Genomic DNA, 25,319 nt, shown 5'->3' with positions numbered 1-25,319 from the left:
GTAGGACCTTTGAGAGGTGAGGCCTTGTGGGAAATGCAGAGCACTGAGGCAGGCCCTGGAAGGCGACCATGGGACAACAGCTTCTGGTTCTCACTGGTAATTAAAGTGGCTTTGGCCTGCCGTGTGGTTCCTCAACATGCAAGGTTCACCAGGCCTGAAGCAGCCGAATTAAGATTTCCTCTTTACTGTCTTGGAGATTTTGTTCTATTCACACAAAGCTAACACACAGAACACTGCTCTGTAAAGACATTTAGCTGTTCACTGTGCACTGGTGTCTCCCTGCATCACACATTTCTAGTCTCTCTTGCTTAAAATACCACTTCCTTAGTCCCATACATGAAACTGCATTAGCAAATTCAAACCAAGCCATAAAAACACGAATGACAGAGCTCATGTTTTACGTTTTATTTTCCATAAGCATGACGATGCTAGAGTAACTGCTGAAGAAAGAAAGGCCTTTACTACTGATGAAAAGCTGACCCCCAGGCAGCGTGCTCGCTTCCCTCCCGCCCTCCCCTTCCACATGCACTATCACTTATCTTCACATAGGCTGATCGAGAGTCACAGTCGAGTTCACCAACTGTACTCAACCACGGCATAATACCATCATTCCCAGTGTCCCAGGTCAGTACATTTACACAATAGTAAACACTAAAATCTGTGTTTGGAAAGCATCATATGTCAAATCACACAAACCAGGATTTCGTTTGAAATGTGTTTTATGAAGACTGCTGCTGAGTCCAAGCATGCAGGTGCGTGCGTGCGACCACCTGGATGAAGCCGGATATGGAAAGCCTTCGGTAGGTCCAATGACGGAGTTTTTCACTCATCCCAAGTATCTCCGTATTTGTTTACTTTGACTAGGAGAAAAGCACAAATAACTGATGATTCCAAACAGCAAAAGACACCACTTTAAGTCTGTTATGATGAAAAGCTGTTCTTGCATTGTGTGAATAGGAGCACCTGAGACAGGGGCTGACTACAAATGCCCTTTATCAAATTTTACATAACCCTGCACAATCCCCATTTTAAAGATGAGAAAGCGGATTAGTAACTTGCCCAAGGAATAAGCCTAAACAAGAACTAAGATTTGGAGATTAAGTCCAAAGCCTGGGTGCTTGCCTTTACAAGTTTACCTAAATGAGCATGTGGTTGTGTATGATTGTACATACCAAAACAAAGTTACCAAGAATTAAAAAAAAAAAAAAAAAAAACTTACTAATAAACTTGAATTTTGCTTTTCACAAAAAATAAACTAACAAATAAAGTGAAACTCGCTCCTCTGCCTGTTGGCAGTGCTGATGGAACCCAGGGTGCAGACGTGCTGGGAGAGGAGAGCACCCTGAGCCACACTCAGCGTGCTCACCCCCCTCCACTCTCAGCTGCCCTTCCCCATAGCGTCCACCTGTGAACTAACACCCCTGGCAAAGACTCCAGCAATCCTCATGTAAAGAAGCAATGGCAGTGGCCTGGGCTCTTCTGAGACTACAAAGTCAAACCGCCTCTTCATTACCACAGTCACACGACATCGCCCCCTTTTCCTCAGTTTGCTTTGCTCCTTTGTAACAACCACATGGCAGTTTTCTAACCATCCCGATGTGTTACAGTACTGCTCTGATCATTTATGCTTTCTATCTTAATTCCCACTGTACCAATGTCCAAATTTCTACTCAAAGAATATTTTAGAAAAGCAAAAATCATAATTTCATAACAGGTCTTTTCTTTAAGTTGTAATATAAAGCACAAGAAAACCCTCAGTTTTCTTCTAGAAAGCAAAGAGCTGTGTTTTACTAGTGTATCATGTAACAGCACTTCAAGAATATCCAGTTAGAGCTGCACACGTCAAATGCAGCAAATGCCAAAAGTGCATCAGAGCTTTCTCCCTAGCCTGGCAGACTGACAGATCAATCAATACAATGAAATGCAACCGTTCCTTTCTGGCAGGAGGGCAAATGCTATGCTGTGAGACACGGAGCAAAGGAGCACAGAAAAGGGAGCCACAGCTTCCTGCCCTCAAGGAGCTTACAGTCTGAGCCGGTCAACAGTGCAAAGGACGTGTCTGCGCAGAGGTCTGCACAGTGAGGCCTCTGCGCAGAGTCACAAATCTATTTCAAAGGTAAAGAATTTTACAACACAAATGATGCCTTGTAAATGAAGCAACCATTAACAACTAGAAATCAAACTGGTTCTGAAAATGATTACACTACTACTACTGAGGATTGCTCTGTATTTCTGCACACAGCCCTCCAGAAGAACTAAGGCCTATTCCTACCATGACGGTTCATCTACTCCTGATGTATTTATTACTTTGTTGTGCTATGAATAGAAATCAGGGCCTGTGCACTTCTAACCACTTCCAACCACTTCCCCTAACTTTTAAATGAGTGCATAGAACACCTTCAAAGAGGGCCCATGCTTTGACATTCTTTTAGAAGTCATAAAATTCTAAACAGAAATGGTTACAAAACCTAGTAAAAATGTCTTCCTCCTTTACATGAAAAATGTGTCTAAACTTTTACTTTTGTAACATATTGCTGTCCAAAAAAAAGGATTAAATTATAACTTACATTTATTATTTATAGAGAAGAAGTCAAATTCCTCCTCTGGAAATGCCCTAAAGTGTCTTATTACTCAATTATGACTCCATGATTTGCCAAAGTATCATTAATGACTGGTTATCAGTCTCTGGTCACTAAATCTGATTATGCAGCAGACACACTCTATTGTGAGGAAAAGGTATCAATTCCCAAGGTGATTCCTTATAAGGAAAAACACTGTACTAGGAGCTGGTTTCCTTGTCTTTCTTGTCTTATTGTCTAGGCTTTGTTTTGGGGTTTTTTTTTTTTTTTAAATAAAACACCCCCGGAAATACCTTAAAACGGGAGAAGTGGTAACTACAAACTAAGTCATTTTTTAAACATTAAACTTATTTATTATTTGTGTGTGTTACATCATGCAAGAAGAGGACAGCTTTCTAGACTGGTTCTTTCCTCCCTGTCAGTTCCTGGCGATTGAACTCCTGTCGTGAGGCCTGACAGGAGCCATTACCTGCTGTCGCATTTCGCCCACTCTGAAATAACTCTTCTTGTAAAGAACTGGTTTTAAAGACATTAATAACATTTTAAGCTGAAACTTCAGCTTGCACTCTAAAGAGTCCCATGATTAGACTCAACTGTCATACCTTCTTTTTTGGGCACTCTTTCCTGCATAGGCCTGACTGAGGGGTCAGTCTTGTGTGTTAAAGTTACTTCATAGGACTCTCTGTTCTTACTCCTTAATTCCTCATATGTAGTACTTTTTCTTTTGGGACTTTCTTCAAAGTTGGGATCAGGTCCTAAAACAACAAACAGTTAATAAATGGTGATAAGAGGTAGATAAGTCTAAAGTAACTAAACTTTGCAAACACTGTTTACCTAAAACTGAAACAAGAAAATGAAATATAAGATGAAAATATTACTACTACTCCAAAGGCACTAGCGTTCCTCCAAGACACTTATGGAAGTACAATTCCTCCTCCTTGTCTTCTGAAATTTACAATTAGTATCAAAGTTTTTATAAACTCAGCCATGGCCAGAAAAAAGAATAAAAATGCAAAGATCTCACTTACTAAATGCTGGAGTCGTTACACTGTATACAGAATTAGAATCTACTTGTCACAACTAAACAAAACTTGACAGTAAATCATACTAACAGTTCTATGGGCACATACTATCTAATTTTTTTTTAACCATGTTTATGGTACTTAAACAAAATGGGCCTGAGTCCACCACTCTGACACACAATACTGAAGTGCAAGAAAAGGTCCATCCACCTCAGCTGCTTATTCTCTTCTCTACCAAAGTGAATCAATGTGTGAGCAGCATCAGAGTCAAATACACACATAAATAACAGAGTGGACTCTCTGTAATGAATGACAGGTCAAATACACAATAATACAGTTTAAGTACATATAAACAGCAAAAGGACCATAAGATGATTTCAGAGAATAACTCATAACATTCAGAGAATACATACTCAAGTTTTATACACCTCACACAAAGTACTTTTCAGCAATGTACACAAACTGGGCATGTTGTTTTCGTAATATACTAAATTTTGAATCAATTTTTATAAATGGTATTTATATGAATTCCAGTGAATAACCAGAATCCTCTAACAAGTGTTAAACAGCATTTTCAACTCTAATCTTTTACTTTGCTAAATGTATCAATACAAAGAAACAAGAGTTCAATATGTAACTTTTCAATATATAACAACTGATATATTTGTTCTAATATACCACGGTTAGAAACTCATTTTTTCCTAGACAAGAAGAAAAATAATCTTACATTAATTTAGACAATAATCTTGTATCAATTTTAAACACCCGGATTACATTAGTGGCAGGCAGCCAGTGAACTCATTTCCCTCCCAACAGGTATTTCTAAGTCACAAGGGGGTCATGGCAACTTTCAGGGATGCTGGGTCTGTGTCCTCACTCCATCAACCAGCAGCACAAGTCCTTGGGCAAATCACTAAGCTCTCTGAATCCAGCTTTTTCCAGTTGTGAAATAATTTGAATCCCTGATCTCTAGAATTCCTTCCAGGTCTAATTTTTTTCTTAGGCAAAAAAGAAACACTTTATTGTTTTATTGTTCTGTGATAAATGAAATCATAAACCAAACAGAAGATTGGTGGATATTTTTCCCACGTGTAAAGCTGAATGAAAACGTTCTGGCACTATACCGAGAACATACTTGACTGCTCTGTGGAAGTTACTAAGACCTGGAAGGAATAAGAAAGTGAGCAATGGCACTCTCTGAAACTAACCAACCACCCATGGCACTTTTCCTAACAGACAGGGCAGAATGCCTTCTACTTTGAAAAGATGACTTAGTCTTTGGAATGCTTGAAAAAGAAAGCTAGAAAGTGGGCAAACAAGACTAGAAAAGGAAGGTGCCCTGGAAGGAAGGGCAGCATGTGGGCAAAGCAAGGCAGCTCCAGGGACTCACATGGGTACAACGGGAAGTGCTAGGCTTGACCTAGAGGGAGGATGACGACATGCATACAAACACCAGAAGTGGACAGGTGACAGCTGTGTGGAGGGCACTAAGATCGTACTAGAGATGGATCTTTCTCACATGATTTCGCTGATGAAAATGGTAGAAGGATGCCCAGCACTGAGGGACAGAGCTGCTGCATGCCTAGAGTACAGAAGAATGGCTCTGAACTTGACTGGAAACTCACAGGGGTGAAAGACAAGAACAGCTGCCTCCAGAGCTAAGACGGTGTCTTTACCCCGCCTGCTCCTTTTCTGTTCTAATTTGGTACCTCTGGGGCCAGCCAAAGAGCACGGAGGCCTTAGGATGAAGGTATTCAACAACATTCTCCTGAACTCAAGCCTTTCCTCTTCTACAGCAGCCCCTTCCTCCTTCCCCTCTGCTTCACGATAAAGCTTTGTGTCTAGGAACTCCAGTGACAGTGTTTACACTGCCACATCCAAACCGGGTACCACAAGCATGCATGGTTACTGAGCAACTGAAATGATGCTACCAAGGCCACAGAAACTAACTTCATATTCCATTTAGTTCTAATTAATTTACAAACCTGCATCGGCTTGAGGATACCTTATTTATAAAAGCTACTGAGGTCCTTTTTGGCACCTCCTTAAGCGTTCCTTAACCTATCATCAGTTTCTCTATTTTGTTGCATCCTCCTCCTCCTCTTTAATCTGTACGTAGATTCACTCTAGATTCAAAAGGACAAAAAAAAGCTAACCCCCTAACTGTTGCTGAGTTAGCCTCAAAATCATTTTCAAAGCATACTTTACAAAGGTTCACACGTTCTTATCCAAGCCCTCTGAGTTAGGGATGTCACAAATTTTAGAAAAATATTCTCATATATAATATCCCCACAGTCAGGTGAGGACAGGAATGTGTAAGTAAACATATCAATAGTTCTGTAACAAAATATAGGGAAAATCATTTTAAATAAAGTAAATAAAGGCCATATCAAGATTTGCTGCCAAATGTGTTCCAGTCCTAACTTGTGGCTTTCATAGCTTCTGATGTTTTAGGGTTTTAGGTGAAAACTTACAGGCCTGTCTTTCTGTCTCCAGGTTCCTACTGTTCACTGCAGAGTAGACTGAGAATCCAAACTGTTTGCTCAGTTTCCTGTCTGCCAGTCTGTGTCGGATTATCTCACCTAGTCCAACAGCTCTTGACAAGCATTACCATCTCCATTCAAGGTGAAGAATTACAAAGTAGTTACCAGATAATGACTAATTGCAAGATCACAGCACATTTTAAATGTAACTTAAATCCTGGCCTTACTCCAAACTTTGTACTTCACACATCTGCACTCTGAACTTAGTATTTTTCACAATGCATTTTCAAGTGGCCTTCCTCACATGACAACTATTGTGTAAAGCAGGTATAACTTCTTCTTACAAATACAGACAGGACACTGATAGGACATTTGATAGGACAACCTATCCAATGTAACCTACACCTTCTGGAGCCTCTGCTGCCCCCACACAATTATCACTTCTTTGCTGTTCCTTTACATTGTGAACATGTGGACAACTTGTAACTTATCCATCTATTTCTGTATCCTCCAAAAAACCGAGTTTCTTAAGGACAAGAACCAGGCCTTGCTCATCTTCATTTTCCCATACCTAGCCAGTCTGTTGGATGAGTGGAGAAACTAATGGAAAGAACAAACATGCTGAGGCAGGGTGATGGATGAAGCCAGGCTGACAGCTGACGGCAGCACACAGAGGTGACATCCAGCAGAAAAGAGCATCAAATAAAGTGTATACATACGTTGGACCATAAAATGCTGAAATTCATTTCAAGAGAAGTTTCTACCTTGGGCAATATGGTCACTAATACCCGTGGGAGTGGACTCATTCATAGAAGCACTGAATGGAATTGGCTCATAACGAGGAAGGGCCTCCTTTTCTATGTTGTCTGCTGCTGGAGACGTCACGAAAGAGGACTGACCACTCACGTTTGAGTCATATCTTGACTTCTGAGAATAGTGCCTGTAAAAGAACACCATAATACATAAGAACAAAAAAAATCATTGCTTTTATATTAAGGTATAAAAATAAGCTATGAATATCTAAAATAATCATAATTTTAAATTATTTATAAACAGTTGAATAAAATTTGCTATGTCTGACCCACTTTGGCACCTAAAAACTGGTCACTAACTAAACATGATGGTGAACATGGTAATCCCAGCCCTGGGGAGGCTCAGAGGGGAGAATCCTGAGTTGGAGGCCAGACTAAGCTATATATAACTGCCTCAAAAGTAAACAGTCACTCAATAAAGGGAAATAGAAAAATATACATTCAATTTTCTAAATATTTAGCTTTGGAGGGCAATTTCAATGTGTGTGTTAAACTTCTTACAAAGAAAAACATCCTTCAGATCAGGTTTCAATAAACGTGTCTAGGCTGCCCATTTAATGGAGAGGTTACTTCATAGCTATAGTCCATATAATCCTTGACTTGCTGACATCAATACAGTTACTATTATTTCTCATAAAATTTACATTTTTTTCACTCTGAAATAATTCATCAGTCTGCTTAATGATCTTACTACTTACGTTATTTACCTACTCATACAGATATTATTTATATTTTCACAATATAAAATCTAAACCACAATCTGAAGAAACCCAGCAATGGGTTAAACATTGCTTTACTAGATTAACAAGTCTGAGATTTTTGTTGCTGTTTTGAGACAGGGTAGCCCTGGCTGTCCTGGAGATTACTTTGTAGACCAGACTGGCCTTGACACTTAATTCCTGCTTCAACTTTCCAAGTGCTAGGCTATATAAGTCACCCCACCATGTTATCATTTTACAGGATTTTTGTTGTGGTTGTTTTTATTTTAAAGATTTAACTTTAACTTTAAATAACAAAACCACATTGCAGAAAGTTTGAGTAAGAGGGTAAAATCTGACAAATCACAACCAGTATTACTAATCACTTATACTATTTTTATTGGTGTAAACTTTTCTTTAGACACAATTTTTTTTTTTTTTTTTTTGGTTTTTCGAGACAGGGTTTCTCTGTGTAGCTTTGCGCCTTTCCTGGAGCTCACTTGGTAGCCCAGGCTGGCCTCGAACTCACAGAGATCCGCCTGGCTCTGCCTCCCGAGTGCTGGGATTAAAGGCGTGCGCCACCAACGCCCGGCTAGACACAATTTTTATATACACATTATTTTATACTTTATCTTTTCAGTTTATAAAAAACATTTCACCCAAATGCTTCACAGACGTCACAGTTTAAAGGAACTCACAATACCCACTATTACACATAACATGATCCCATCCATTCCCCACACTGGACATGAAGCCATCTCTAAATTTCCCTCTACTTCAACTTGTAAACAACCTTGAGCCTAGACTTTGCTTTTCCTTTTTATTTGATTTGTAGTTTTGTAAACAACAAAATAAAAACTTCAAAATACCTGTATCAATTTATACCAAAAATTTATTTAGGCACAAGCTCATTTTTGAAATATATATCTTAAGAGTTATCTCTGGGTCTTGGCATGAGACAATCAAAGCAAACATAAATGTACTGCAAGCTTCAAGAAAAATGAACTTTCTGCTAAGGTTATTTTCCTAGTAAGCAACAAAAAAGTGGCTATCCATTGAGAGAGATTAACAAGATCTGGTAACTTGAAAGAAGTCAAAAATGCAATAAACCAAAAGAGCTTGCCAAATTCTATCAAAACAAAAATCCTTTAATTCTTGGACAGGTCATAAAAGCAGCCAAATCATGTTCTACTTTTTAAGGCAAAACACTTCTTCTTTTTTTTTTTAAAAAAATAAGGGGCTTAGTCCTCGTCCTTTGTAGCCACATTTTTTTTAAAAGATTTATTTATTATGTATGCAGCATGTATGACTGCAGGCCAGAGAGGGCACCAGATCTCATTACAGATGGTTGGGAGCCACCATGTGGTAGCTGGGAATTGAACTCAGGACCTCTGGAAGAGCAGCCAGTGCTCTTAACCTCCTAGCCATCTCTCCAGCCCACAAGGCAAAACACTTCTAGACTATAGCAAATGGCCATTCCGCAGACAGAGTTTCGGGCCTTGTATTTTGTTTCTTAAAAACCAAAACCGGTACATGGAGACAAGAACTGACCTACCCAGGTGGAGAAGAGCGCCTTGCTTGGCCTGACCGCAGAGCTTCTCCAAGGGGGGAGTTTTCAAGATTCTTGAACTTTTCTTGGCAAGTTTTCACGTAAGAAAGCTTTCCAGCAAAGTACCCCATGATACAAGCAACTTATTTGTAAAAACAAACAAAAATTTTGTCACTGAATGGGCTTTTTTAGACATTTTTTTTTCTGAAAACAGCATTCTAAAAATGTAAATTTCTAAATATCTCTAAGGTTTTAGAAAGACCAAGATTACCTAAAATGATGATAAAAGATGGTTTACATCAAATTCATAGACAAAATCTATGATATAACTCACTTTCCCCAAAGTCAGTCAGTCCAAGTAAAGTAGCAATAACATAAGGAGTCCCAATACACCACTTGATAGACAAGAACGCGGCAGAGAGAGAGAGGGACACGCAACCAAATAGGTTTTAGCCATGGGGATGTGGGCCATTTGTTTAACTGTAAAACGGAATTGTGCCACAAGCCCCAACAATTTCACAAGTTTGTCTTCAAAACTCAGTACAACAAGCCCATTAAAATAATGAATTACAATCTGACCTAAATATGACATTGTTATTATCATGTACCTTTCCAACACAAGAGAAGCTGCCCTGAGAAGATTCATAAAGACCATATGCATTCTCAAAGGAACAGTTTGCTTCTCTTTTGTTAGCCACAAAGTGGAATATATATTAAAGGGGGGAAAAGCCAATTCTAGATATAATTGTTTGGATTAGTAGACTATCTAGGCAACTTTCTTTTACTATAAAGAAAGAAATGTATTTTCAAGTACTGTGTATAAAGTCCTATCAAGTTATTTTATATTACAAAAGGGAGGAGTCATTTAACTAACACAGGACTTTTTATTCTAACATAAAATTGTCAAGCAGTGCATTTATTGAAACACTTAAACAACTTGATTTGTGGCAGCATATAAACATGTAATATTAATAACTCAAAATATCTGATTTAAACTTAACCATTTGTAAAAAGGGTAGGAAAAATACAGCATTGTTCATACTTACATATAAGTTTAGGAATAGAGCCATATTTTGGATGACTTGACAGGATTCCTAAAGAAGAGTTAAGTATTTCTGAGTAACATTGTTAGAGAAGGAAAAAACTGTTTCAATTATCTTAAAACAGCAAGTATCAACAGTAACTCTTTTTTGTGAATTCAGTATCAACAGAAAATTTTCTAGTTGTCAAAACACTACAGACCATTGCAATAGGTAAATACTACCTGACAGTCAAGAGACTCGAGTAAATATTTTTATCTACCAAGATCAACAACAACCAAGTCTTAAAGGATTTCATTAGTTACAGGACTGAAAATTATCCAAGAGCCAGGAAGAACTCTAATTAAACATATAAACCAGCACTACACTAAAACTAGAAAATTGACCAAGGAGTTATATGAAATATGAAGAAATACTCCACACTCAAGAGGTGAAATGCTAAAATTGTGAAGAAGGCAATTCTCCATAAATTCATCTACAAACTCAAGGTTCCCCTTAAAATAAAAACATGTTTTGTTTATTCTAAAAACTGCATGTAGACGGAAAGAGCCAAGGCAACACTGAAGAATATAAACTACCATCGGGTACCAAGACCTACTGATGAAGTAATAGTAATTAAGACAGTCATTTAAAACAATGCAAGTGAGAGTGAGAAACAAAGCGAGAACTCAGAACTGGACTCCTAAAACTGTCCTGAGGAAAAACAGCAACAGCGCACTGCAGTGAGTAAAAACAATCCTTTCAAAACAGTGCAGGTCAGTAACATGTCCCTTAAGTCCAGGTAGCTTCCAATTTTAATTATGAAAGAAAAAGCTTATGGAAAAAGGTGTAAGTGTCCACGTTTTCATCCAGGTAGACCAGGATTTTAAAGAGACCACAACACCTGGATAATTTGGACTCTCATAAGAAGTAGCTCATCAGCCAGGCGGTGGTGGCACACGCCTTTAATCCCAGCACTTGGAAGGCAGAGCCAGGAGGATCTCTGTGAGTTCGAGGCCAGCCTGGGCTACAGAGCGAGATCCAGGACAGGCACCAAAACTACACAGAGAAACCCTGTCTGGGGAGAGGGGAGGAGTAGCTCATCAATGCTGGGCTAGAGAAAACCATGGGGATGTGTGTGTGTGTGTGTGTGTGTGTGTGTGTGTGTGCGCGTGTGCGTGTGTGTGTGTGTGTGTGTGTGTGTGTGCGCGTGGTTGCAGAGCACGGCACGTACAAAGGACAGCTGACAGGAGGCAGCTTCTTCCTACCACCATGTGGGCTCTGGGAACAGAACTCAGGTTGTCAGGCTTAGCAGGAGCATATGTACTTGCAAAGTCATCTTGCTGACCCAATCATGGGGATTTAGCCGCAAGCACTGTCACTAATATCCATGTCATTGCTAGCTTAGAGTAGTCCCCAGACTTGGACTGGGGTGTAGCTCAGTGACAAAGCATGTGTTTAGCAAGCCCTGGGATCAATTTCCAGGTCCAGGAATCAAACAAAAAGCCAAAACAGAACTCCAAAGGATACCAACATTTCTAAGGCAATGAAGAAAACAATAATGTGAGCATAAGACAATAAAATTTATCTTTTTGTGCTACATTACATACAAACACCAGAATACATATCAGCTATTCAAAAGCATGAAAACATAGAGCAAGGCAAGTATGCCATCATGGAAATGAAACAGAAGGAATGCTTTAAAAACTGGTTAACAGAGCCTGGTGTGTAGGCATACACCTTTAACTCCAATGCTTGGAGGTAGAGATAGGTACATCTCTGAGTTCAAGGATATCCTGCACTACACAGAGAGTTCCAGGATACCCAGGGCTACATTGTGAGACTCAGTCTGAACATCGGCCCCCCAGCCCCAAAAGAAAAACTGGTACTGATGCATGATGTTGGTCAAGAACAAAAACTGTCCATCAAGCATCACAGAAGTTATGGTGATGATCTTTGACGTTTCTAACAATGATAAACATAAAAATGAGTGACATAGACTGCAATGGATTAAAACACATAAAAAGCAAAGTGCTCATTCATAAAATCAGATTTGAAACAGGTGAGAACAGTAAGAGAAACATGGAAGGAGGCTTTTATGTTCTCTATCCTTTCTTATTAGATCAAGAACAAACAGGGAACAGTTAGTACAGCATGTCAAGCACAACGTACTATGGACAAAACGCTACTATCAGGATAAAATGCCTGTCTTTGGAGAGCCTGTCTGACTCTGTTCCCAAAAAGTCTGTCCTGATTTCAATTTCAACCTTATCCCAAATTGCCTAGGTTTTCAGGCCACCACATCAAAATCTTAAACATGAAACAACTCAAGAAGTATACACATTATGTGCATTTAAAGCTAAGTTGTTTAAAACTGCTGGGCCATTAGCTCAGGCTTGCCACTGACTAGCTCTTTTTTGATCATGTAACACAGTATACTGAAATTATTTACAAATGCTTCGATATTTTATTATCCTGCTCCTCAGATCCCTTCACTTACATCTAAATCCATTTTGTGTGTACCTGGGTATGGAGACAACCCTGAGGATAAGTCCTCACCTTCCACCTTGTTGGAGACAAGGTGTATGACAGGAGAGCTGGCCTGTGAACACCCAGGATTCTGTCTCTGTCCCTGTCTCACTGCAGAACCCATAGGATTACAGCCATGTACTATAGCTCACAGCTTTGCTTGGGTCCTGGGGATTAATCTCTGGTTCTCATGGTTATATGATAAGAACTTTACTCACCAAGCCCCAGATCCCTGCCCCAAATTCGTTTTATAAATGGTAACAGAGACTGAATACTAGGCAAGAACTCTATCACTGAGCTACACCTCCAGCCCTAAAACTATTTTCTATGACCATATGAACAATCAAAGCCTCCTTTGAATAACTAGTTTTTGTTAAGATTATGCTCTAGTTCTGACTAATGCTAACAAGGGGCTGAGCAGGTAATTCAGTTGACAGAATGCACGAGTGCCTGCCATGCACAAAGCCCTGGTCTGACTCCCACAATCACAGAAACAGGTAGGGATACATGTCTGTAATCCCACACCTGGGAAGTGAAAGCAGGAGGATTACAAATTCAAGGTAATACTTAGCTATATACTGAGTATAAAGCTAGCCTGAGCTACATCAGATCCTGCTTTCTTATAGTAAATTTAAAAAAAATTTTAAAACACATTCTATCATATTGCCATTTATAGAAGAGCTAGTTAATTAACAGACTTTTTAAATTGTCTGGAGTCATACTAAAATTACCCCCAATTTTTGGAATGCTTTCCCGCCAAATATGCAGGTAGAGGCTACAGCAGGCCAGTAATTCACAAAGTATATTTAGCAAGCAACTCTGTTGGCTGCATCACTGATACATTAATGTTTAACCTAAACTCAATCCCAGGGAAGAACACTGTACTATTAAGTCAACAGAATTAGCCTCTGTTGGAAAGGCATAGCTCAGTTGGTAAAGTGTGCATCTGTAATCCTAGAACTGGGGTTTGCTGCTGGCCCTCCTGCCTACCCACTTGAATTCTAGACCCATGAAACAACCTGCGGAGGTGCTTGAGGAATGACAGGCAAGGCTGCATTGCACCTGCATGTACACACAAACATGGAAAACGACATCACTAGTCAGACCCCTGAATCTCTACGTTCTTTTAAAGACTGGGTGCTTGGCCTATGGACCACCTGCACACAGGTGCCTGCAGAGGCCAGAAGAGAGCATTAGGTCCTCTGGAACAGGAGTTACAAAGAGTTGTCAACCACTACCCTAAGGGTGCTTGGAACTGGACCTGAGTGTTCTGTAAACACAAGTACTTTTAACTGCTGAGCCATCTCTCCAAGGCCCTCTAAATTTGTTTTAAATACTAACTCATCCTTACCTATTCCTCAAGATGAGAAGACAAAGCTAGTACAGGGAATTATAGGTATTTAAGCCAGTGCATATGAATCACTTTAAATCTGTAAAACAGATTGCGATACTGACTCAGTATGACTGGTATGGGGCCAGAATCTGCATTTCTAATAATCTCTAAGGATGCTACACTGTTCAGCTAACCCAGGTCTGCTGTTCTCCTTGCAAACTAGCCACAAGGATTGGTTGGCTGGATTTTAATGTATGTCTGTGTGAGTATAAATCATATGTGTTTCCTGAAGCTGGAGTTACAAGGTTACACGAACACTGAAGTGGGTACAGGAACCAAACCCAGGTCCTCTGGAAGAGTAGTTAAGTATTTTAACCACTGAGCCATCTCTCCAGACCTATCAACAAATGTTCAAGTACTTTCCTGTTTGTGTAGATTGTTACTGATACCAAATTCTCTAGTTGGTTGGGGTTTTTTATTTGTTTTTGAAGCAAGTAGCCCAGGCTGCCCTTTAACTTCTGAACCTCCTGCTTCCACTTCCCAAGTGCTGGGATTACAGGTATGTGCCACCACACCCAATTTCTTTATGCAGTGCCAGTTCAAACCTGGGCCTTTCTGCATATAGGCAGGCACTGTAACAATTAAAATACATACCCAGCCCCCAATGCCATCAAAATATCAAATCAAGACGTTGGTGACGCATGCCTTTAATCCCAGCACTTGGGAGGCAGAGGCAGGTAGATCTCAGTGAGTTCAAGGCCAGCCTGGGCTACAGAGTGAGTTCAAGGACAGCCAGGAATGTTATACATAGAAACCCTATCTCGAAAAACAAAAACAAAAAAAATCAAATCAATATAATCAAGTGAGTGGATCCAGATAGACAAAACCCTTCTAACACTATATAAATTTATCAATGATCATGCTAAGATCTAATTTCCTTATTCAAAATCAGGAAAATAAGATAAAGCAAGCTATCCAAAATGCTAAATAAATGTGAAATTTAAAAACTTACCTTTACTAATTAATCCTTGAGTAATCAACATACTTGTGGCAGCCAATGGCACAGCTATAGGAAGAAAAAGAACTTGTCAGTATCAACAAAAGGAAAACCCTGTTTTGAGTACACTAGGAGATAAATTATTATTAGTAACAACAGAACCATCAAGATGCAGATTCAACAACCAAGATCTCTAAAGCTGCACTGTACACACACAGTGAAAATAAAGGAGTATTTTCAGAAAACACTTTAATTCAAGAAACCATTTAGGTTTAGGTTCCAACAGCAAGTCATTAAAATAATCAACAAAGTAAAATGACTAGAAATCACTTCTGAAGTAACGGGGGAAAGGACTACAAAAGCTCACCCCAAGAGCCACTTAGTACTAAGTAATAACTACATTCTACCTAGTCTACGTGCCTCATGTGAGTTACCGCATCTACTTCTTATCATCACATCTTTGTCAGGAAAGTCATATGACTACCATTCACAAAGTAAGTTTAGAGATGTTAAGAACCTTACTCACTTAAAACCATGTAAAGTGAGATCATCAACATTAGGTCTCATAACCTAATGAAACCTGCCTACTATCAGATCCTACTATTTTAGGCTCTATATTACACTATGTGAACCACGACATAAAATATATTTGATTATGTGATTAGCATGGATGCTGGAAGAATGAAATCATGCATTTTAAATACTCCTTAAAACCATATGATAACATATAAAAGATGCATATTAACCCATAATTCCAAATTGATTTATAACTTAAAAACAGTATGAATCATTGCTTTCTACATCAGACCTAAGGTTTTCTGTAATGATGGGAGTTGATCCTTGACTCACACTTACTTGGCAAGGATCTGGTAACTTGACCAGTAGACAGTTCCCTAGACTGTTAATAAATTTACCTAAAAATGTGTCTCACCCGGTTGTATGAAGTTTACACTAAACACCTACTTTCTATCTGGGAGTCTAGAATTTCAGTACCGGCCAGCCTAAAGGTGCCTCTGTGATCAGTCCCCAATAAAACCCCAGCTCTGGGTCTCTAACGAGCATACCGATAGACAGACCCTCGGATACAAGTGTCTGGCTTCCTCTTAACCCCACCAATGCTTCCTTACCTTCTTGTGCTTCTTATATGTTAACTGGAAATTATTTTGAATTAAAAAACAACATGCATACAGTGAATAACACACTTTGTAAAGAGCCAGAGAGTAAACAGTCTTCATGTCAACTATTCAACTGCTGTTTTAAGGCAAAAGTAGCCCAAAACAAAACATGAAAAAAACAAACAGCTTTTTCTAATAAAATGTTACTTTATGGACACAAAATATTAATTCAAGTAATTTGCATATGTAATCAAATTGGCCTTTTTCTCCCAATCATTTTAAAAATATAAAAAAAATATTTTTAGCGTATTAAATACAAAACCACATTTGGTCCATGGCTATGGTCTGCTCAACTCTTGTCTAAACTATGTGGCAATTTAAAAACAAATATAATTAAATATTTTAATTACTATAGAAATTTTAGGATCAACATTTCTAACTCCGCACTTGGACATCAGCTTTGCCATCAGACAAAATGTGCAGCCATCCTAATGTTTGTTTGGCTGCTTACTATTCTACATATTAACAGATTTTACCTTTGCTGGAAAATGCTTTCTTTAATGCTGGCTGGTTAGAATGCCTTCATGCATTATCATTTAAGGTTCTTTTAATTACAGCAAAGGACTGTAATACGAAACAGTGAAGAATTACAGACGGATAAGAGGTGATGTGTTAGTCTGCCATCCCTACAATGGACAACACTTGCCCATTGAGTCAAAGAGTAAACGAGCCTGGGAAGGGATGCTGGTGCTGGTACTTCCATTTACTACCATGCCAGCAGACATTTCATCTTATGTCATGAAGGGATAATGGATTAGGCTTAAGTCCTATCCAACTTACAGGATCTATTTTATGTCACAAGAGAATAGTCAGCTGAAAGGAGTTTTGGCAGTTATCTAAGTCTCTGTCCTAATCAGAGTCAACTGATAACCAGAATGGACAACTCACGAGCTCAAAAACAACACACGATTCTTGTGGCTGACCTGGGATCAGAATCCAAGTTCTCTGGCTCCCAGGACAGCAGCCTTTACCATTGTATTATGTGATACCTGTTTCTTCAGGTAAATCAGAAATAGTGATGAACGCTGTCCACATCCTATCTAATGAAAGCATTACCACAGTTTCTTGAGCTCCTTTCTCCTCACAACTGCAAAACGCTACTACTACTCTAAATCTGCAACAGTTTTCAAAAGAAACTTTAATGCATTAGTCAGAATATATACATTAGTCAGAATGCATATATATATATACACACATATACACAGAGAGAGAGAGAGAGAGAGCAAGCACACCATTTAATAGATAAATTTATAAAATCAGAATTGAATTAATTCCTACAATTCCATGAGATAGGTAACTATCACCCCCATTTTGTAGATAAGCAAACAGGTACATAAAGAGAAACTTGCCCAAATCTCACAGCTCTTGAAGTATATACTTGGGACTTCAATCTAGATAGTAAGGTAGGACCAAGAATCTATGCTTTTATGATTGATAATAATGACTAATTTAGAAATATATGGCTATAACAGGACTTTTCATAAAGAGAAGTAGAAAGAGTCTATCCACCCCAGATAGAACTATAGCTGAGTTTTCCTGTGCTTGCCCAGCACTAAGGTCCCACAGAGACTTATAAAAATTCCTGTGTCCCGCCTAGTTCTGCAACTGCTTAGACCCAAGTAAACACAGGGAGGCTTATATCATTTTTAAACTATAGCCATGGCAGGCTTTTTGCTAGCTAGCTCTTACATCTTAAATTAACCCATTTCTATAAATCTATAGTTTGCCAGATGGCTTGTGGCTTACCGGTATTTTTACATCATGCTTCTCCTGGTGGCAACTAGTAGTGTCTTTCAGTTCTGCCTTTCTCCTTCCTCTCTCTCTAGTTGGAATGTTCCGCCTAACCTTATTCTGCCTCACCATTGGCCAAACAGTTTTATTTGTCAACCAATCAGAGCAACACACACTCACAGCATACAGAATAGTCCACAGCATAGAACATCCATACATCAAAGAAAGATTCCATCCAAGTCCAGTTTGTGAACCAGTGTATTTACTGGGGGCTATTTATAGGAGCACAAGTGACCCAAAAGGTAGCCAAACTATCAGGTAGTCCCCTGAGCAATTTATGATTGGCCATAGCACTACAGCATGTCACCAGCAATTTGGCTGACTCACTAAAACTACATCAGTAATGATGCCCATTAGCAACTTTTGAGTAGCTACACTACCAAAAAAATCCCCTTGACATTATCCAGGCTATTGCCATTGATGGTTATATGCCACAAGGAGATATCAAGTCCCTAATGTGGAAGTCTCTGGTTGCATGAAAAAGAAATCAAGCTGGCAAAGGCTAACATTTGTGATGCCAGTCAGCATTATAGCAGGATGATGGGAAAGAATTATGGCTCAACAGCCATGGTGGCTATGCCAAGCAAGATGTGATTGCCGCTGTAATATTGGCATAACCAACAACTCTCCAGATGAATTTAAACCTACTTCACAGGACAACAATGTTTGATATTGTGAACTGGGCACAAACTTGTGACTAAGGATATCCTAGGCCCTAGTAGAGAGACTATGACTATTATTTTAAATGTACATGGTGAAATTGCCTCTTAACATTTGTATTTATGCCTATAGATTGCTGTTGTTGTTGACCATATTAAAAGGAAACTTCTTTTTTTTTTTTAAATACATTTTTTAAACTTTATTTTATGTGCATTGGTGTGAAGGTGTCAGATCCCCTGGTACTGGAATTATAGACAGTCATGAGCTGCCATGTGGGTGTTGGGAATTGAACCCAGGTCCTCTGGAAGAGCAGCCAGTACTCTTAACCACTGAGCCATCTCTCCAGCCCAAAAGGAAACTTCTTTTACAATAATAATGATTGCTGTGAAAACCTCTGTTTTTTTCCTGAGATAGTGTTTCTCTGTGTAGTTTTGGTGCCTATCCTGGATCTCGCTCTGTAGACCAGACTAGCCTTGAACTCACAGAGATCTGCCTGGCTCTGCCTCCCGAGTGTTGGGATTAAAGGTGTGTGTCACCACCGCCCGGCCACTGTGGAAACTCTTAACCGATGAGACTGTTGCTATGACACAGTGGCTCACTGCTCACCAAGGAAGCAGAAAGAATGTTAAGAGCCAAAAGGAGTGCAGTGTAGCTGTTTCCTCTGAGTTGGGGAGGACCACTGCCAGCCACAAGAGACCCTCAAGAGGCCTTGCTTCGAGGAGGCTGTAAAAGGTAAATAATTCATTGCGGCCTCCCATGTGCTGGACATGTGAGATTTTTCAATGATGCAGTGGCCAAGAGTCCACCATGCTTTTGGAAGTAATCTCAAGAAATTCTATGGTTTGCCAGGCAGGACTTCAATGGAATCCCTTTTTTGTTCCAATCTGGGGTAAACAGGTATTTAAGTCTCTCCAGGGAAAGCCATATAACACTGTTAACACACACACAAAACATAACTCACACAATCTATAACTAATGCAAATATGAATTCATACATCATATCAATAATTTCAAAGGTTGAGAACTACTGTAGTAGATAAGATGCAATAAAGTGATACTTCTTACAGATTTTAAAAGATATAAAATTACATTTCCAGGGAGTTCTAATTAACATTCTGTTCTGATCAACAGTGACAAGCCAATACTCTCCTTAGTAAAATAAATTCCATTCCTCATTTGCATAAATATGAACACATACAGCATTCCATATTTGAGAAACAAATGTTAAAGTACAAGATTTCCTACTACATGACTATTAAATCCTCCTGGTAATTACATGTTTAATTTCCTATCATCTGGTTATATACTTCCAAAGTTTGGTGCTACTACAGAGAACACTTAGTTCATCTCTGTTTTAAAAATCTAAAGCAATCCCATCAGGAAGGCAGAAACATCTCTGTGAGTTCCAGGACATTAAGGGTTCTATCTCATAAAACAGCAAAAAACAAAAGGTCTAATGCTACTTTATTAATCTTTTATAATCCAGCTAGAAGTACAGTAGCAAGCTATTTTTCACCTGTCCTTATTTCTCTCTTCAACCTGGGATTATAATATATCTATTGTAATAAAAATATATCTTATTGTTCATATATCACTTTCCTATATATGAAATCCTGCCTATAAATCACTTCCCTTCAATACAATTTAGGCATAATAATATTACAGCTATTTCAAGAGACACACACAAAAGCATGAGTTTATCAGCCAGAAATAAATCTGGACACATAGTATCCATTACACATTACATTTCAAGCCCTCCATACCAAGTCTAGTCTTTTTCATGTAGAATCTTGCTATATAGCACAGGAAGACCTTCAACTACATAGCTCAGGACCAGCCTCAAATTCAAGATCCTCCCAAGTATTGGGATTACAGGGGTTTCTCTTCTTCTTAAGTCTGTCATTAAGACTTGAAAATAATTTGTTGTGCCATAAATGTGAAATGGCCATACTAACTTTCTTTCACCATACAAATAGTATACCTTTAATAAGAGTACTGTTATAAACTAGGTAGATCTTGATGTTTGACCTTTATTTTTTCTTTATTCTCTCTTATCTATCTTTTCAAAAACGGCCATTTTACAGCCTTTAAAAAAGTTAACAAGCCAGGCGGTGGTGGCGGTGCACGCCTTTAATCCCAGCACTCGGGAGGCAGTGGCAGGGCTCTGTGAGTTCCAGGCCAGCCTGGGCTACAGAATGAGTTCCAGGAAAGGTGCCAAAGCTACACAGAGAAACCCTGTCTTGGAAAACCAAGAAGGGGTAACACTGTCATGATTTCCCTGTGGAGGTCAGAGGGCAACTTTTGGGAATAGCTTTTCTCCTTCCCCCATGTGGGTTCTACACACTGTACTCAAGGCTTGGCACTGAGCCATCTCCCAGACCCTCCTCCTTTGTTTCTTTCCCCTTTTAAAATTCTATCCTGCAGGGCTGGAGTGATGGCTCAGCGGTTAAGAGAACTGACAGAGAACCCAAGTTCAGTTTCCAGTGTCCACAAGGCAGCTCAAAGCAGTCTGCAAAGGAACTGACATCCTCTTCTGGTCTCCTTCCTCAGACACGTAGTCCATAGACATACATGCAGGCAAAACACCCATATACATAAAGATTGAAGGAAAAAATCTTTAAATTCCATCCTGCCTCTCTGTTGGAATTACCTATAGAGGCTGTAAAAAGGCTGTGATTTCAGAAGCACTAGGCCTTTGTATAAACAGGGCATTATATTTGTAACTTTCAGTGTTCTCTAGACTTAAAAATATAAATTCTTAGACAGCATGGTGATCCACATGTGGACTCCTAGCAGAAATAGGCAGAAAAATCACATATTCAAGGCTAGTCTGTTCTAGTTCCCCTAGGGAACTGGTTGCTTTTTTTTTTGGGGGGGGGTCTTCTGTAACTTGTCCACCACCATCCTGCTACTGGGGACCAAACCCAAGGCCTCATGAGCTCTATCACTGGACAGCCTCCAACATCAGACCTGGTCTACATGGCAAGTTCCAGGCCAGCCAGGGCTACAAGAGACAGACAGCAACAAATCCTGACCTTAAGCTCTACAGTCAGAAATCGGGAGCTGACATAGCATAGTAACTCCTCACTCTAGTGAAAGGCAACAAACCAGTTGCCTTGACAGTCATGAAGTGTCAGTGTCCAAGGCACAATGACTCACTGGACAAGTGTAACACAGGTGGACACATCTAACACCTCTAAACCTTAACTCCTTCATCTCTCAAGTGAGGATAGTTGTCAGCCTTACTAAACTGTGTTCATGCTATTACCAACAAAATTGCTTGGAGACAATTACTTTAAAACACGCACAATTCTATTTCTTCTTTTGTTTTTTTCAAGACAGGGTTTCTCTATGTAACCCCAGCTGTCCTTGAACTCACAGAGATCCGCCTGCCACTGCCTCCTGAGTGCTGGGATTAAAGGTGTGAGCCACGACCACCTGGCACAATTCTATTTCTTTAATCTCTATCAGTAATAACCACACTATGCCAAAAGTGCCCCAGTATGTTCTATATGTAATTATAATTTCAAACATAATTTAAGTCACGTTTGTAGGTCAAAGTAGGATTGAATTATGCGGATAGAAAACTGAGAAACCAGGGCTGGAGAGATGGCTCAGTGCATAGAGTGTCTACAATGCAAACACCAGGATCTGAGTTCTGATCCCCTGTATTCATGTAACAGCCAGGCATGAATATCCCAGTACTAAGAGGCCGAGACAGGAAGATCCCAAGGCTCACTGGCTGGCCAATTTAGCCAAGATGGTGGAACTCTAGGTTCAGTAAGAATCCCTGTCTCAAAAACTAAGATGGAGAGGACAGAGAAAGACACTGACCTCTGCCCTCCACACACATGCACATCTACACAGGTACCACAAATACACCCAAGTACATTTTTTAAAACTCATAAAAAGGCTAACTCACATCTGAACCAGAAGCTTTCCTCATTGCACTCTGCGAAGACTCTCCGCTCTTCCTCTGTGGGAATGTAGTCGGCCCCTATGTCTTTTAGAGAAAAACTGGAAGTCATTTTCTTAAAGCCTGAAAGTTAGTCTACTAGTAACAAGAACATTTAAGAAAATAAATACACACGAAACAACTGGCTTGTCAACTTTTTAAAAAAAACTTTGACTTCCAACAGAGTTTATTCTTACTACCTGTTAGGACAGGTTGGACACAGTGCTAAATGAAAACCTATAAAACCACCCCCCACCCCTGTTCAGATAACAAGGAATTTCAAACTGTAACATGACGACATCAAAGCAAGCATGAAGCCCCTGTGACTGTACAGATGTCCCACCATAAAGCCAGCCCAGCTGCTACTGTTACTCAAGCAGTTAAAATCTCCTTATACAGAAAGTGCTATTAATTACAAATATTAAATATGATAGTTACGGGGAATTGGTCTTGGAACTTCTGCATTCGGCTCTCGAAAATCAGCCCTCCCATTCATCGTTCCTGCATCAAAAACATTTATATCCAAATATTACAAGGTCTCAGAAGAGGTTAAATATCTACAACCAGTCTACCTGCAGGCCAACAAATATTTACTTAACATTAAACTTTTTTAAACGTTAATTCTATCTTATGTGCACGGGTGTTTTGTTTGCATGCTTGGTGCCTGAGGAGGCCGGAAGAAGGTGCTGGGTTCCCAAGAACTGGAGTTGCAGATGGATGTGATACTGTGCTATGACATGTGGGCACTGGGAATGGAACCAGGTCCTCTGGGAGAGCCAGCGCTTTTAACTGCTGAGCCATGTTTTCAGATCCCGGCCGTTACATTTCAACTACTTGACAAAGGAAAATAACGGAATGAAAAAAGATCATAAACCTACTCTTTGAATTATTCATGTTCAGGCCTTTAATCAAAAAAACAGCTATATAAAAACAGACAAGTTTTCCCTTCTGAGGCTAAGTCATTTCACATTATTCTGTACCATGGCTCAAAAAAACAAAACAAACAAACAAAACCCACACAACTATGTCCAAATGTTTGAGGGGGAAAAAAAAAAACCCAAGTCATTTCTAGGCTTCCAATAACCAAAAAACCCTGCATCGTCTCCTATAACTCAGCGGTCAAAAAAAATAACGACGTCACATTCTCTCTGCAGGTAGCTGCTCTCCTCCTAACAGCAAACTGCGGGTCTTCTAAACGTCCCTACACCGGCCCACATAACCTTCCAATAACTTAAATAAATGAGATTTTAAAATCCAAGCGCATCCCAGGAATACATATTGGTATTTCCTTCGTCTTCCTTTAAGCCCAGACCTCAGGATTTCAGGCAAGGTAAGGAGTACTTCCACGTTTAAACAATCGCATCAAAACGCGGGGTGGCAGGCACGACGCCGACACAGCCCACAACTGTCATTTCCATGATTCGTTCTGCGACTACGACATCCCCGAGGGCCTACAGCATACCCTCCCTTAGAGGAAAAGGTTTCATAGAAGGTACACTGAACGCTTGGGGGGTGGGGGGGTGGATGAAGCATTCTGATGAAGCTTCTCAAAACTGCAAAACCGTACTCCGAAAAAAAAACAAAAACAAGCCGGGCGGTGGTGGCGCACGCCTTTAATCCCAGCACTCTTTTGGGAGGCAGAGGCAGGAGGATCTCAGTGAGTTCGAGGCCAGCCTGGTCTCCAAAGCGAGTTCCAGGAAAGGCTCAAAGCTACACAGAGAAACCCTGTCTCGAAAAACAAACAAACAAACAAACAAAAACCTGGAAACCTTCTCCTCTTCCCCAGAGAGGCTGCCTGGAGGGCCCCAAGCCGAGTCGGAACCCTCCAGCTTCAAGCTCGCCATTCCAAAGAGCAAGGCTCCAGCGGAGCCCGGCCGTGGCCGCGGACTCCCGCACTCCCGCCCCGCCCCTGTCACCCCGCCCCGGTCACCGCGGACTTCCCCACCCCTCCAGGCAGGCCCGCGCCGCCCGGGTCCCCCGCGACCCCCGGGTCGCCCGCGCCGCCGCAGCCGAGCCGAGCCGAGCCGAGCCGGGGCCCGGAGCGCGCGCGACCCCCCCCACCCCCAGGCAGGAAAATGGCGGAAGGCGCGGGGCGACGGCGGGCGAGGGTGGGAGACTGGGTCGGTGGGTGGGTGGGTGGGTGGGTGAGCCGGGGCCTGCTGTGCCACCACCACACCCACCTCCTCACGATGGAGGCGGCGGCGACGCGGCGCGCACGACGCGGGGCAGCGGCCAGCAGAGGACCCCAGCGACGAGGAGCGCGGACAACGCCGAGAAGTCACCCCGACGCCAGCCCCTGCACCACCGGGACCCGGAAGCACTACCTTCGGCGGGAAATGACGTCGGGACCGTTCTGGCGGGGTAACTGCCCCCGAGCCGCCTCTCAAGATTCACGTGGTGGCCCCGCCCCGTCAAATTGGCCCCACCTCCTTTCACCACCACCCCTCGCCACGCCCCCCACGGACTCCTCCCCCCACCCCACCCCCGTCCCTAGAGCTGCACTGCGGCTGCGCGGGGTGTGGGGCTGGCGCCGCAGCTCCGCCCTGCCCCGAGGTTCGATGCTCTTGTGAAGTGACCTAGTGACGGTGCTGTGACCTGCCGGTACGGACGTCCTGGGACCGCCCCGCTCCCGCTTCTCCCTTTGACTTTCCTTGGATTTCCTTAACGTGAAGCCTAACATAAGTCATTTTATGGCTTTAAGCCTCCAGTCTGGATAG

General features: G+C 40.8%; 1 protein-coding gene across 3 annotated transcripts; it reads right to left on the bottom strand.

Moving 5' to 3' along the window:
* Nucleotides 1-390: 390 nt before the first annotated feature.
* Nucleotides 391-24,904, bottom strand: Ociad1 (OCIA domain containing 1). Of its 3 annotated transcripts, XM_028860300.2 has the most exons (9): nt 24,783-24,902; nt 23,041-23,103; nt 22,570-22,650; nt 15,037-15,090; nt 10,190-10,237; nt 9,150-9,285; nt 6,849-7,024; nt 3,182-3,334; nt 391-860 (listed from the first exon to the last, which is right to left on the bottom strand). In XM_028860300.2, the coding sequence occupies exons 2-9, from the start codon at nt 23,096-23,098 to the stop codon at nt 823-825; spliced, it is 744 nt and encodes a 247-aa protein (XP_028716133.1). In that variant the 5' UTR covers nt 23,099-23,103; nt 24,783-24,902; the 3' UTR covers nt 391-822. The 3 variants fall into 3 exon arrangements, with proteins under 3 accessions (XP_028716133.1, XP_028716195.1, XP_028716245.1); XM_028860362.2 differs by lacking the exon at nt 3,182-3,334 and having other exon boundaries at nt 24,783-24,904; XM_028860412.2 differs by lacking the exon at nt 3,182-3,334 and having other exon boundaries at nt 6,804-7,024; nt 24,783-24,903.
* Between the last annotated feature and the right edge of the window lie 415 nt (nt 24,905-25,319).

Source organism: Peromyscus leucopus, chromosome 10 (assembly GCF_004664715.2).
Source record: "Peromyscus leucopus breed LL Stock chromosome 10, UCI_PerLeu_2.1, whole genome shotgun sequence".
In the NCBI taxonomy this organism is placed as follows: domain Eukaryota; kingdom Metazoa; phylum Chordata; class Mammalia; order Rodentia; family Cricetidae; genus Peromyscus; species Peromyscus leucopus.
Note: the sequence above shows the minus strand (reverse complement) of the source record. Positions and strands in the feature narration are given on the sequence as shown.